The following is a 14510-nucleotide window of genomic DNA, read 5'->3' on the forward strand; positions in this document are numbered from 1 at the left end:
CTATTTTCTCAATAATTATTAATATGCATTAATATATAAATTACAACATTTTATAATTCTTACCATTGGGATTACTTTTATTCCTCTTCCTACCTTTACATTACTTTCTTCTTATAATTTTTTTTTATTTTGGCCAGTTTATTTCAGGCTGACATCAGCTCATTCTTGTACTTTTAAAATATTTCTGACTGCACTGAATTTAAAAACAAATCTTTCAGTACTGTACACAACACATTTAAACATTAATATATTCTTACTTATTTCCTAAATATTACCGAGTGTAAATCTTCCCAACTAAAAGGAGTTTAAATTCATAAGAGGAGAAAAATTAATGAGGTAAGCTGCTTTAGGTAACTTCCTTATACCAACTTGAGTCTGTTTTCCTGCAATTCTATGTTACAATTATTTTTGAAAAGGAAAGGAAGATGGTTTCTGAGATAATTTCATGATGTGCTAATTCTGGATTGAGTCAGAAAGAAACTGAAGTCAGATCCTTTATAGAAAATTAATTCTTGAGGTGTACTTAGCTTACGATAAAACACACAGATTTTAAGGGTGCAGCTTGATGAGTTGTGTTTTTTTTTTTTAAATCACCATCACAATCAGGATACTTGATTGATAGTTGACATTGTTCCAGAAAGGTCCCTTCATGCCCCTCCCCGACTCAAACATCTAGAAACTAATAACTACATTTCTATTTCCATAGATTAATTTAAAGTATCCCAGAACATTATACAAATTAAATCAGATGTTAAGTACTCCATTTGGTCTGGTTTCTTTGTCTCAAAATTTCTGTAAAATTCATCCAAGATCTTGCATGTTTCAGAAGTTTGTTCCTGTTATTACAGAGAAGTATTCCAATGAATGAATGTATCGTTTGTTTATCCATTCACATATCAAGGACTGGTTCTTTGTTTCCAGATTGTAGAATGAATTTTTGAATAATGCTGCTATGAACATTCATAGACAAACTATGTGGGTAAGTTCCTAGCACTGAAATGGCTGGATCACAGCATAGGTATATATTTAACTTGATAAGAAACTATAGCTGCACACCCTAATTTTTCTCATGACATTTGTCTACTCTCCAATTTATTCATTACCGTAACTCCATTTGATTTCTTAACTCTAAGTCTATCCTCAAAATTCTTTTAAGGAGAAGTTTCCGCTTTCCTTATCATTGTACACGCTTCCCTCTTTTAATTACATGTTGACTCCTTTCCTCATCTAGGTTTCAGAAAAATGTCCTTAAGTGTTCTAAACCTGCATCAAGCCTACTTACTCATCAAACCCCACTTATGACTTTCCTTAGAGGACAAGGGACATTTCAGCTCAGTTATACACAGCTATTCTCAATCCTCGCCATTTTTTTCTCTTCCTTTGGCCCCCTGGCCTAGGCCTCCAGCTCACTGAGAACAGCCTCCCCTGATGAGCACACCATTGTTATGTAATAGTCTAACACTCCCCGCTACCAGGGGGTGCCAAGCCTGCAGACTCACTCTGATTTTCTCATAATTGTCCTGAGGAGAAGGCTGAAGACTGAAGAATCCTCTTTCCGTCTCCGATTTGACTGCATTTTCTTTGGTCAAAGGCTCCCTTATTCATGGGATCTGCCTGGGTTCAGGACCCGTTAACAGGTGCTCTCTGGCTGCCTGTCCTCTGGGCACTCTTGTCCCAGGTCTGTTGTTTTCATGACCCACCAGGATGGCGCTTCACTTCCTCAGAAATTGTGATCCCCAGGAAAGTGCCCCACAGGAGGGGTGGAGTTGAGACGCCAGACCAACTCTCTTACAGCATGCGTTTCCAGGGCCGAAGACACGTGATTCACATGAAGCTCAAGAAGAACATGATACCCAGACATTTACCTGTTTTCACTGATAATGACCAGGGGGCCATGCAGGAGAACTACCCTTTTGTCCCACGAGACTGTCACTACTACTGCTACCTGGAAGGGGTTCCTGGGTCTGTGGCCACATTGGACACCTGCCGTGGAGGTCTGCGTGGCATGCTGCAGGTGGATGACATGACTTATGAAATCAAACCCCTGGAGGCTTCTTCCAGATTTGAGCATTTGGTATCACTGCTTGTGTCGGAAGAAAGTCCAGGAGAGGCTAGTAGGTGTAAGACTGAAGGCGAAGAGGGAAATCATGAATCTGAAAAGGTAAAACTTGCTGAAACTCCCAGAGCAGCTCACGTTTATTTGTGGCGGCATCATAGAAAAAACTTGAAACTTCACTACACGGTTACTAATGCACTATTCATGCGGAACCCGAATATGTCACTAACCATAGAGAATATAGTGATTCTTAACAGCATAATACACACAATTTTCAAACCAGTTTACTTAAATGTCTTTATACGTGTTTTGTGCATATGGAATCATGTGGATCTAGTCCCGTTGTATGGGAACTCTCCTGGTGCTGTTTTAAATGAATTTGGTTTGTGGAAACTTTATGGATGGTTTGATAAAATTCCACATGACACCTCAGTTATTTTTACAGCAAGTCGACTTGGAAACAGTGAGTGTTATTCCAACTTTGGCGGACTATGCAACCCCAACTGGGGAGCAATGTTTGTATATTTAATGAGGTACCACCTGTTTAGGGGGGCATGTGTTACAGCACATGCGCTGGGTCATAACATGGGCATGCAGCACGATTCTCAGGGTTGTTACTGTTTTCGACGAACCAACTGTGTCATGGCTCCTGTTCCTGATCTTAATGATATGTTGAGCAATTGTTCTTATGAGACATTGCAACACATACTTAACCGATGGGATCCTTGTTTGAGTAATCCAAATATTCCATATACTAATTTTCCTTATGTAGCTCCTCGTTGTGGAGACAAAATCAAAAATCAGAGGGAAGAGTGTGACTGTGGCTCCCTTAAAGATTGCGCCAGTGACAGATGTTGTGAGACCTCTTGTATCCTTTCCCCTGGCAGTGTTTGCAACACAGGACTTTGCTGCCGTGAGTGTAAATATGCTGCCCCTGGAGTGGTGTGCAGAGACGTGGGTGGTATATGTGACCTACCGGAATACTGTGATGGGAAAAAGGAAGCATGTCCAGATGACTTCTATGTCCAAGATGGAACCCCATGTTCACCAGTGTCTGTTTGTGTAAGAGGAAACTGCAGTGACCGTGATAGGCAGTGTCAAGCCCTTTTTGGCTACCAAGTGAAAGATGGCTCCCCAGAGTGCTACAAAAAATTGAATGTGATGGGTGACCGATTTGGAAACTGTGGGGTTATTCTACGGCGAGGGGGAAGTAAACCTTTTCCATGTGAAGAAGATGATGTTTTTTGTGGAATGTTGCACTGTAGTGGTGTCAGAAGCATTCCCGGGGGAGGTGAGCACACTACATTTAGTAGTCTATTAGTACAGGAGGTAAAAGAAGAAAAATGCTTTGGCTATGATGCACACCAGGGGACAGAGTTGCCAGAAATGGGGCTGGTAGTGGATGGCGCAACCTGTGGCCCAGGAAAATACTGTCTTAAACACAACTGTACTTTCTATGAAGACCTGCATTTTGAGTGTGATCTTAAAGCATGCAATTACAAAGGAGTATGTAACAACCAAAATCATTGTCACTGTGTGCATGGGTGGCAGCCACCAAAATGTGAACTGAAAGGAAAAGGAGGTAGTGTAGACAGTGGCCCTCCACCTGACAAACAATATCGTCTTTCAGGCAGGGTACTTGTGAATATAAACCGAGTACTACTTTTAATATTTATTCGTTACATCCTTTTTCTGGTTTCACTTCTCTTTGGTGGCTTTTCACAAGCAATAGAATTTATGGGCAAGAAAGTATTGAAAAATACTGAACCTGATGAGTAAATGCTAATGGGAACGCACCCAATGGAGAAAATCACATTGACACTTACTGGGAGATATAATCAATAGTCACTCTGACAATTACATCACCTGTTAGCAATTCTGATGTCATCTTGAAATAAAATCTCTTGGCAATTTAAAAAGGATCTGTGTGTTTAAATTTACTTAACATTTTATGTCTGGTCATATTCTCTTTTTTTTTTTGTTTTTGAGACGGAGTTTCCCTCTTGTTACCCAGGCTGGGGTGCAATGGTGCGATCTCGGCTCACCATAACCTCTGCCTCCTGGGTTCAAGCAATTCTCCTGCCTCAGCCTCCCCAGTAGCTTGGACTACGGGCACGCACCACCACACCCAGCTTATTTTTTTGTATTTTCAGTAGAGACGGGGTTTCATCATGTTGACCTGGATGGTCTCAATCTCTTGACCTCATTATCCACCCACCTCGGCCTCCCAAAGTGCTAGGATTATAGGCGTGAGCCACCACGCCCAGCCTGGTCATATTCTTAATACTTCTATAGATGTTGGTAGAAACTCTAAGATTCACTAACAAGAGCACCTGAACTCACTTAATATTTGTGGTCTAATGTTTTCTAGATACTCTTGTGGCAAATCCTGTTTGCAGTAATATACATTTGTTTGAACACTCTTAAGGCTTTTTCATTTTCTTTCTTTCTTTTTTTTTTTTGAGACAAGTTTTCACTCCAGCGCCCAGGCTGCGAGACTGGAATGCAGTGGCATGATCTCAGCTCACTGCAACCTCCGCCTCCCAGGTTCAAGCAATTCTGAACCTTGCCAAGTAGCTGAGAGTACAGGTGCACGTCACCATGCCTGACTAATTTTTGTATTTTAAAGAGACAGGGTTTCACCTTATTGCCCAGGCTGGTCTCGAACTCCTGGCCTCAAGTGATTCACCTGCCTCAGCCTCCCAAAGTGCTGGGAATATAGGTATGAGCCACTGCACCTGGCCTTTAGGTCTTTCTCTGATTGGTTATATATGAGATGTTTATTATTTGTCCATTTTATTGTTAGTGTTAAATAAGCATAAAAGGCAACTTTGGCAGTGATACAGTAGGAAGGTTTTAAAAACCTTTTGTGTCATAGGCACCTTGAATTTCAACAGTGATTCTACCAACTGCTGATTTTGTGATTATAGGCAAAGTCTTAATATTTCAGAGTTTCAAGGTCCACATTTTATATTCACAGGTCAAATGTACTTTTCCAAAGCTTAGTGACAATCAAAAGAAAGCACCTAAGAGAAGCCTGAAACATTTTAGGCACTTGGTACATGCTGTCTGCTATCATTTTCATTTTTCTCAGTATTTTTGCATTGTGCGAAGCCTAAGGAATCCAACATCTAATGTCTCTGACTTTTTGTCTTTACTGTTAAATGATTACAGAAAGGGTCATTATTCACTGATAAATCACTGCTCAATTTCTCTGGATATTAAAGGGATGGGATCTCCTATTTAAAATCTCCAGGAATTGCCTAAGTCCTGCCTATCCATAAATTACAGGATGGAACTGACTGTCTGATACATGTTCAGACACAAAACCTTACCTACAGGGAAACAGGAAGAATCACTTCAGAAATAGTTCACTAAGGTCCGGCACAGCAACTCACAGCTATAATCCCAGCATTTTGGGGCTCTGAGGCAGGAGGATCCCTTGAGGCCAGGAGTTTGAAACTATCCTGGGCAACATTGTGAGACCCTGTCTCTATAAAATATCAAAAAAAATTTTTTTTAATTATCCATTCATGATGGCACATACTTGTAGTCCTAGTTATTTAGGAGTCTGAGGAGGGAGGATCAGTTTGAGACCCGCCTGGGCAACATAGTGAGACTCTGTCAACACAAAATATAAAGAAATTATCTAGGCATGGTGGCACATGCCTGTAGACCTAACTACTCAAGAGGCTGAGGCAGGAAGTTTACTTGAGGCCAGGCATTCAAGACCAACCTGGGCAGGATAGCAAGACCCCATCTCTAAAAATTTTCAAACCAGCCAGGTGTGATAGTGTGTTCCTATAGACCCAGCTGCTTGGGAAGTTGAGGCAGGAAGATCACTTCAGACCAGGAGCTAGAGGTTACAGTGAGTCGTGATCATACCACTGCACTCCAGCCTGGGTGACAGAGTGACATTGTATGTGTCTTGTTTTTATAACTTTTTAGGGCTTGTCTTACCCAACAAGAGGTGATATTCCAGGTCAAATAGTAAGAGGGAGCTGGAGGTGTGGAAGAAAAGAAGCAAGGGGGTACTTAAGAAGACAGGGATCAGGATGAAGGGAGGTGAGAATCAGAGGCATAAACAGAGGTAGACAGAAGGGAAATGGCCTTTGGGAAGGAACATTAAAGTTGTCGAAAACAGGACTCAAGACTAGAGACTGTTTAACATTTTTTCTTGGTTTCATCACACCAATTAAAGTAAGTTACTCGTGATAGGTCAGTTATTCTGCCACCCTTTCTTCTAAGGTGACACAATAATGCACAAGTTTGACCTTGCCCCAAGTAACCAGAGGCACTGCAGTTCAAATTTATACCTTATGAAATCACGCCACTTAGGAATTCAACAGATTGAGCAACGTTACACCAGACATATATCTACACAGATCTGGCCAGGTGTTTGGACTGAATAAGAGTTTCCCTAGTAGAAGAATTTGAGATAATAGAAGAGTTTTGTCCCGCCTTAGGAAAGTTGCCTAAATTCTCTGCACATCTAAAGAACTCAGAAAGACAGAAGGAAAATACTGACTTCAGTCTGACAAAAGGTTACCTAGAAAAAAAATCAAAGCATGCAACCACCATGCTATGAAACAAAGTCAGGTGATGGGATGATCTGCGCAGCAAACCACCGTGGTAGCGCTTACCCACGTGACGAAGCTGCGTATCCTGTCCTGCACGTGCACCACTGAAGCTAAAATAAAAGTTGGAAATCAAGAATGAAAATTAAAATGAGGGGAAAAAATTAGAGACCAACAGCAGGGCTTACCAACAGCAGTGACCCAAGGAATTTAGGGTTCTTTGATAATGCTGTCTTTGACACAAAACTGGGCAGTGTTGGTATTTTGCCCAAGCCTATCCCAAGTAACAACACAGAATTATTAAATATATACATATAGTTTTAAACTCACATAGTTTGAAAGCTTTATTCAATGAACTACATCGGAAGTACCTGAAGACCAGGTGATGTCACAAGTGAAGCATGGTCAAGGTTTTTACAAGATGAGAACACTTTGAGTAGCTGTCCTTGTCCTTTCCATTTTAGCATCAGTTTTCACCTTAAACAAAACAGTAGATGGGGGCTGTTCATATTTTCTTGTCCCTCCTTTAGAGTCTAATAACCAACAGAACAATAATTCTGAGAACTGTCTTTCCAAACCTTGAGGGGTTTTGGATAGCCATGGGCTGTGAGGGGTATATCATTTTTTAAAAAATGGTTGTGGGTGGGAGTGCTGGAAGTAATTGTTCATGCCTGTAATCTTAGCACTTTGGGAGGCCAAGGTGGGAGGAATTCTTGAGCCCAGGACTTTTGAGACCAGCCTGGGCAACATAGCAAGACCACATCTTTATAACATTAATTTTGTTTTAACTTTTTTTTAAAAAAGAATAATAAAGAAAAAGGGACAAAACTGGAAGTCAGGGAGGACCCAGGGCACTTGCTATAATGTTTGTTTTAAATCTTTTGCACCTTCATCCCAGAAGGGTCTGAGATCTTCTCAGGTCAACCTTGCTACACATATCCATTCAGCACTATTGCTTTGGGGTCGTTCCAAGTGGCTCCCAAGTGAATCCCCTAGTTTCTCCATATAATCCTCAATTCCTCTTCTGGGGCTCAGCAGACTTACCTCCCCCACTGCTATTCAGGGTCAATTTCTCCTGTCAAAATGACTTCTTTTTACCTGCTGGTCCTTGAACAGAAGATGTCCCACATGCCCTGAGGGCAGCTTGCAGGTCTATGGAATTTTGCTGGGTCCTCTGGCAAAGATGCATTCTCTTTGCAGACCAAGACCTGCCTAGAGAACAGATAGTTGCAGGGAGGAGAAGCAGATCAATGGATCATCAAGTATGATGGTAAGTGAGGCCACCCAGCTTCTTTTTCTTGGTTCTTCGTCCCATATGTTCTTTCTATTGGATATACACCACCACATAGGAATCTCTGACTCAATATACACACTGCATTGTGAAGGCTGGCACTCAGTTCTTTCAGAATGTTGTTTCTGAGCTGGCACTCTGGCTCTGCCTTCTGCTGGCCATTCTAAGCACTCTGGAAGAATAGATGCTACTAAATGTTTGATATACAATAGAAACAATATAATTCATTGCTATGTACCATTCCTGCATCTCATACACTAAAGAGAGAATGAATCCTCTGTTCATATGCCAAGCTGCGTGAGATTCCATGCTTAAGATCCTGCAATCCGTATGCCATCAGATACTGGCTCAAGCTCTGCAGGCAACATCATAACTAGAATATGTATATGGTGTGAACTAATGGCTGGCCCTCCCAGGATAAAAGGGACACAAATTAGTCAATGTCCCACTAATCTGCTGTTTGGTTTCCTTGAAGAGTAGTGCCTTCCCAGAACCTCAGCCTTGATCTGTGTCACTGGCAAGTTGGACATTTCATGGCAGCAGTGTCTTGATTAACTTCCTTGGCAAGTGGAGTCCATGCAATTGGGCCCAATGTACCTCTATCTCTGCCATCATGACTACCTGTTTTGTGCCCCTTGGGGGCACTCATATCATAGAGATCCTCTCCAGAGTGTGAAGATGTAAAATAATGGCTAAAGCAGAAAGCTGTTATACTTTTAGAAAAAGAACAATACATTTGTGAATTTATTGATCCACAAAAGGATCTAAGCTAGGGACAGTGAATTCCAGGGAAGTCACTAGGAGATGTATTGGTGGGGAGTGTCAAGGAGGAGTTATAAAGCTAATGGGAGATAAGAATTACTTTATTTGTACAGGTCTACTGCAGCAACAATTTCCAGTCCTGGGGATAGGGTTATTTTCGTTCCTGGCACAGGGAAGGCATCTTTCTCCATGGAAGCTTTATGGCTTGCTATATGCAGGAAAAGGCAGATCAGATAGTTACTTCTGGAACTGTGGTTTCCAAAGTGCTTTGAGCTTGAAATAATCAATATACTATTTGGCATTTTTTGAAGCAACATACTTTTAACTCCTTTATTTCCCCTGTCTGAATCTTTCCTGAAAATTTCAAATTAAAAGTTGAGTTGGTATTTGTGGAGAAAAGAGTTATATTAGCAGCTGAGTGGCAAGGGATCTGCAAAGGGAAAGAACACAAATTAGAAGAAGAATGAATAAGCAGAGAGGAACAAATCTAAACACATTCACCTATACTCCATTCAACCAGTCTTCTATCCCTGGCAATAGGTTAGTCCAATTGAATGGTTTAGCTTCATTTATATGATGAAGAGTGTTTATCTTGTCTTTCAAAGATTCTGTTTGTCCCTAGCGATTTACATATAAGCAGCATTCCTCACCAATGATTGCACAAGCTCCTCGTTGTTGGACTGTCGTTGTATCCAGGACATGGTGATTCCGAAGTACAACAGAAGCTGAACTGCTGACTTCGGCTTGGAGTCTTCTCAGTGCTTGCATAGTAATGACTCCTGCTCTTCTACTATGGAAATATTGAGAATTGCCCTTTCCATCTCATAAGTTCCAAAACCTGGAAAAATGAATCTCAGAATGGAAAAGAACTTAGAATTGTGACCTGTAAGTGAATATTCTATAGCTCATCCAGTACACTTGTGCGGCACTACTTTATGAATAAAGGAGCCCAAGTTTATAATTTGGCTGGCATTGAAGAAGGAGTACCTGGTGACAAAGGCATTAGGTATCTGAGTCCCCAACACTTCATAGACCTTGTTACCACATGGGATAAAAAGACAAGTGTGGTTCACAAATAATGTCAGAGTGAAATTTGTGGCCCAACAGACTGAGGTCTGTTGTGCTTTTTCTTCTGTCTTACTGGCATCTGTGTATCTACGTGCATCCATGTCAGTCCATAGAAGCAGAACAGATTGCACAATATCAGACACAGGAGACCTTTAGTTTGGTTTTGGCAGCTATAGGGCTTGATTTTGTCACCTGGCAAAGTTTTTCCACATTTTTGGAATATCCACCATGCTATCTCCATGTAATCTTTGGTGCCTATCAGTCTAGTGAGAGGAGCGAGTGAGCAAATCCAAGTTGCTCAGGGCTGACTTCTGGGCCATCCATAACATCTGGTGATGTGGCAAGTGTTTGGACCATAAGAGTCAGTGCAAGGACCATTTATGACCTTCATGAGAGGCTTATGTGTGCCATCTGTGGAATCAAATCACAGGATTTGGCTGGGCTTGGTGGCTCACTCCTGTAATTCCAGCACTTTGGGAGGCCAAAGCAGGCAGATCATGAGGTCAAGAGATCGAGACCATCCCGGCCAACATGGTGAAACCAGTTTCTAAAAATACAAACATTAGCTGGGTGTGGTGATGCATGTCACTGCACTCCAGCCTGGTGACAGAGTGAGACTCCATCTCAAAAAAAAAAAAATCTGGATATTAGCCCTTCGTCCAGGGGGCTAATCTACCCAGATGGGTAGATTGCAAAAATTTTTTCCCATTCTGTTGGTTGTCGGTTCACTCTAATAGTTTCTTTTGCTGTGCAGAAGCTCTTAAGTTTAATTAGATCCCATTTCCCTATATGGCTTTTGTTGCCATTGCTTTTGGTGTTTTAGTCATGAAGTTCTTGCCTATACCTATGTCCTGAATGGTATTCTCTAGATTTTCTTCTAGGGTTTTTCTGATGTTAGGTCTTATGTTTAAATCTTTAATCTATCTGGAGTTAATTTTTGTATAAATTGTAAGGAAGGAATCCAGTTTCAGCTTTCTGCATATGGCTAGCCAGTTATCCCAACAACATTTATTAAATAGGGAATCCTTCCCCCATTGCTTGTTTTTGTCAGTTTTGTCAAGGATCAGATGGTCATAGATGTGTGGTATTACTTCTGAGGCCTCTGTTTGTTCCATTGGTCTTAGCAAACTGACAAAAGAGCAGAAAACCAAACACTGCATGTTCTCACTCATAAGTGGGTGTTGAACAATGAGAACACATGGACACAGGGAGAGGAACATCACACACTGGAGCCTGTCAGGGAATGGCAGGGGGGAAGGGATAGCAGGGGGTGGGGCAACGGGGAGGGTTAACATTAGGAGAAATACCTAATGTAGATGATGGGGGGATGGATGCAGTAAGCCACCATGGCACATATATACCTATGTAACAAACTCGCACATTCTGCACATGTACCCCAGAACTTAAAGTATAATAATTTTTAAAAAATCACAGGTTTTGATTATACTACCGCCTTGGGAAGTTACCTATGAAAGATCCTGCATCATCTCTACTTTCAAAACAAAGGGAAAAATTCCTTTCTAATGTCTTTACCTAAACAAAGGACAGTCATCAAGCTTTTATAGAGGTGTCCAACTCACCAAAAAGAGTAGTGTGACATTGTTTTCTTGGTCATGGATGCCATACCTTGTCATGCATCCATGCTCCAGATTTGAGCCACCAGGCACTTGCATCAGCAGGAACAAAAATAAGATCAGATTATTTTAATTAATCTAGATGCTAATATACCCAGCAGTCAGACAGGTTAGTTCACATGGCCAGGGTTTGTAAGACTGGAGCAAAGGGATGTCAGTTCTGTACCTAAACTCTTAAGAAAACAGCGAGGGTTAATAATAGTAAGACACAGTTTGAAAGAAAGTCCACAGTGAAGGATCAGAGGGAGAATCAGATAGACTGAGACAGTCTCCAGTCAGCTTTTTCAATAGATGCTCAAAGAACAAAGAAGACTTTGTGAAGAAAAGAAGAGAGTTTTTAAAGGGGTTTTTGAGAGAAAGTAGCGAGACCCAGTTCCTGTTCTAACAATGTACAGCCTCACTTGGGCCCTAACACCACAGAGAAGTCCCATGAGGACTGGGGAAGCTATCATGCTCATTCACACAACATTGCTCATCGATTGAGAATTGGTTTAGATGCATTAACTCCTTCTTGCTTCCAGCCTACTCCATGAATGGTCTGAGCACACCCCCATAAAGTAGAAAGCCATTAGTGTGTACAGGACTTGTCTTCAGTAGCTCAAGACAGACAATCTCAAGGGTCAGCCAAAGAGGATACAGGTGGGTACCACCAGCATCTGCTGTACCATACTTTCCAGCCCCAAATACCTTTACTTTTACTCTCATTTTCCTAGGATTGCATTTTCCAAATAAACCATTTAGATTTAATCCCTGCTTCAGCATATGTTTTCTAAGGAACCTGGGTGGAGTAGATGCTGAAAACCCACCCTACATCTTCTTGTCCCACTTGAGTTCACTTGCAGCCACGGTAGACAATTTCCATGCTCTGAGAGCTTACCACTTCAAGTGCTGACATCTCACATATTCTTTTCCTTAGAGCTTTTTCCTGAACCGTGGAGTATTATTCCAAGCTGTGTTTCACATGACTTCTCAGAGAGCCCACAGGAATGACTCCAGTAGTACAAAGAGAAAACTTGTTCATGAGTCTATCCTGTTTTGTGCTTCCCCAAAAAAACTAACTCAACCTGAATCCTGTCTCTGGGTCTGATTTTTGGGCAATCTAAGTTAAAACAGGAGGTAAGACTCTATGCTTGTTATAAAAAGGTTAATTATATCCATCAATCCTGATATAATTGATAATATAGCTCTAAGTAACTCAATGAATATAAAGTATATAGCTTTTCCAAAAATAAGAATATTGCAAAATGCACTGCTTCTTGTAAAAATTTACAAGTAAATTAAGGTGACTCTAACAAATTAACTTTCAAATGCAATACAGGATCCCAGTTTACCACCAAAGCAGTGATCAAGGATTTATTCTATAATGTGTAACAGGACAACTTGCTACCCATTTGGAAAAGTATACAATTAGGTATCTATCTCATTCCTTACAGCAAAATAAATTCCACAATTAAGAATAAAAGTAATTCCTGACACCAAAGTAATTCCAGAAAAAATGGATTATTTCAAAGTAATCTCAAGCAGAAATACAAAACTCAGCAAATATAAAAGAACATTAGGCAGATAAACTTTACTGTAATCAACTTCAACAGTTTTTTACAATAAACCATTTCAAAAAAGAACCAACAAACTGGAGCAGCTATCTTCGTCTCCATATGGACGTGCACACTTACAAATGTGGAACTTTCTCTGATTTAACCAGATTGTATTCGTGATTCACTCCTCCCTCCTTGTATGGCTCCACTAGATGCCCTTTGTCCTAGCACATTATTGGACCCTTTCCACCTCTATTCCTAGAGGGCATCAAACCATAAAGGAGTGACCACAAAGTGACAGGGGCACACAAGTGGAACTCCTACCATTTCATAAGGGATGCTTCTATGAACATATAATATTTAGCCTCTATTGAGAGAAAATACGAGTTTTCCAGGGTAAGGGAGTAGGAGGAGGGTGGTAAACAGCATTCGGGGAATGAGGATGGCATGTACAAATACACAGAGAATGACACAGCCAAATATATTGTAAACATAAAATAGGTAGAGTTGGAAAGTGTAATGAAAAATGATATTCAAAAGGTCATTTGACTCAATCTACAGAGTGCCGCTCAGAAGTTAACTGAATCAAGGCTACCTGGTTCAATCTGTATTTTCAAGAGACAGGCTTTCCATAAACGCTGAGAATAGATGGTGGAGAAGACACACTGGGGGCGGGGGCGGGGGGGGGTGGCGGAAGACCAGAAAAGTATGCCATGTTCAAACAGCAGAATTTTAAATAAACATATTTTAAGTATTCAAAGTTTAATTTTGAGTAAGCGATCCAGTAGTTTAAAAAAGAGGATGAGAATGACATCTCCAAGGTAGCACAATATTATTTTCACTTTTCCTGATGAATTTCTTTCTTTTCTTTTTTTGAGACAGTCTTGCCTGTCGCCAGGCTGGAGTGCAGTGGCATGATCTCGGCTCACTGCAACCTCCGTGCCCTGGGTTCAAGCAATTCTCCTGGTTTGCTGGGACTATAGGCACATGCCACCACACCTGGCTAATTTTTGTATGTTTAATAGAGACGGGGTTTCACCTTGTTCGCCAGGATGGTCTCGATCTCTTGGCCTCGTGATCCACCTGCCTCGACCTCCCAAAGTGCTGGGATTATAGGCGTGAGCCACCGTGCCCAGCCTTGTGATGAATGTCATGTATTTAATATGCCATTCAAATTAATTACTTCATTTAAGTATTTATTGTGTGATAAGCACTGTGTACTGTTGTAGGTATTGAGGATACAATAGTGAGCAAAACAGTTAAAAAAAACCCGCCCTCATGGAGTTTATATTTTGATATGCCAAGCAAATGCTCCAAAACAAATATCCAAACTGCTGAATTAAGACAAAGAGCTAGGAAGCACACAGGAAGCAAGGTCAAGAGCTTTTATCAGACAAACTACAATTTGTTTATACTTAATAAATATTCACTTATTTATCTCTTTTGGTTACCAAATAAACCAAAAAGTTGGGTGGGACAAATATTATTGTCATCCCTATTCCTTTTCATATTTTGAAGCAGAGTGTCAGAAAATTTAATTTTCCCATACTGATAAATGTCAGCAGCAAGGTAAGCCTCTCCCCTGGA

General features: G+C 40.9%; 2 protein-coding genes across 7 annotated transcripts in view; one reads left to right on the forward strand and one right to left on the reverse strand.

Annotated features, from left to right (window-relative positions):
- The first annotated feature begins 1497 nt into the window (after positions 1-1497).
- Positions 1498-5596, forward strand: LOC100396215 (disintegrin and metalloproteinase domain-containing protein 20-like). The gene has a single exon (XM_002754079.6). It carries the CDS (start codon positions 1604-1606, stop codon positions 3833-3835), a length of 2232 nt encoding a protein of 743 aa, XP_002754125.1. The 5' UTR covers positions 1498-1603; the 3' UTR covers positions 3836-5596.
- Positions 5597-6951: 1355 nt separating this feature from the next.
- Positions 6952-14510, reverse strand: part of LOC100396581 (disintegrin and metalloproteinase domain-containing protein 21) — a 50697-nt gene continuing 43138 nt past the window's right edge. Inside the window, exons 2-4 of one of the 6 annotated variants that reach the window (XR_013521342.1) lie at positions 9337-9524; positions 7732-7845; positions 6952-7110 (exon numbers count right to left, since the gene is read on the reverse strand). The gene's annotated coding sequence lies outside the window, so the exon portion shown is untranslated. Of the gene's footprint in view, positions 9117-9336; positions 9525-14510 lie in introns of all 6 variants that reach the window. The other 5 variants (XR_013521339.1, XR_013521338.1, XR_013521341.1 and 2 more) reach the window with 5 other exon arrangements.

Source organism: Callithrix jacchus, chromosome 8 (genome assembly GCF_049354715.1).
Source record: "Callithrix jacchus isolate 240 chromosome 8, calJac240_pri, whole genome shotgun sequence".
NCBI classification, from domain to species: Eukaryota; Metazoa; Chordata; class Mammalia; order Primates; family Cebidae; genus Callithrix; species Callithrix jacchus.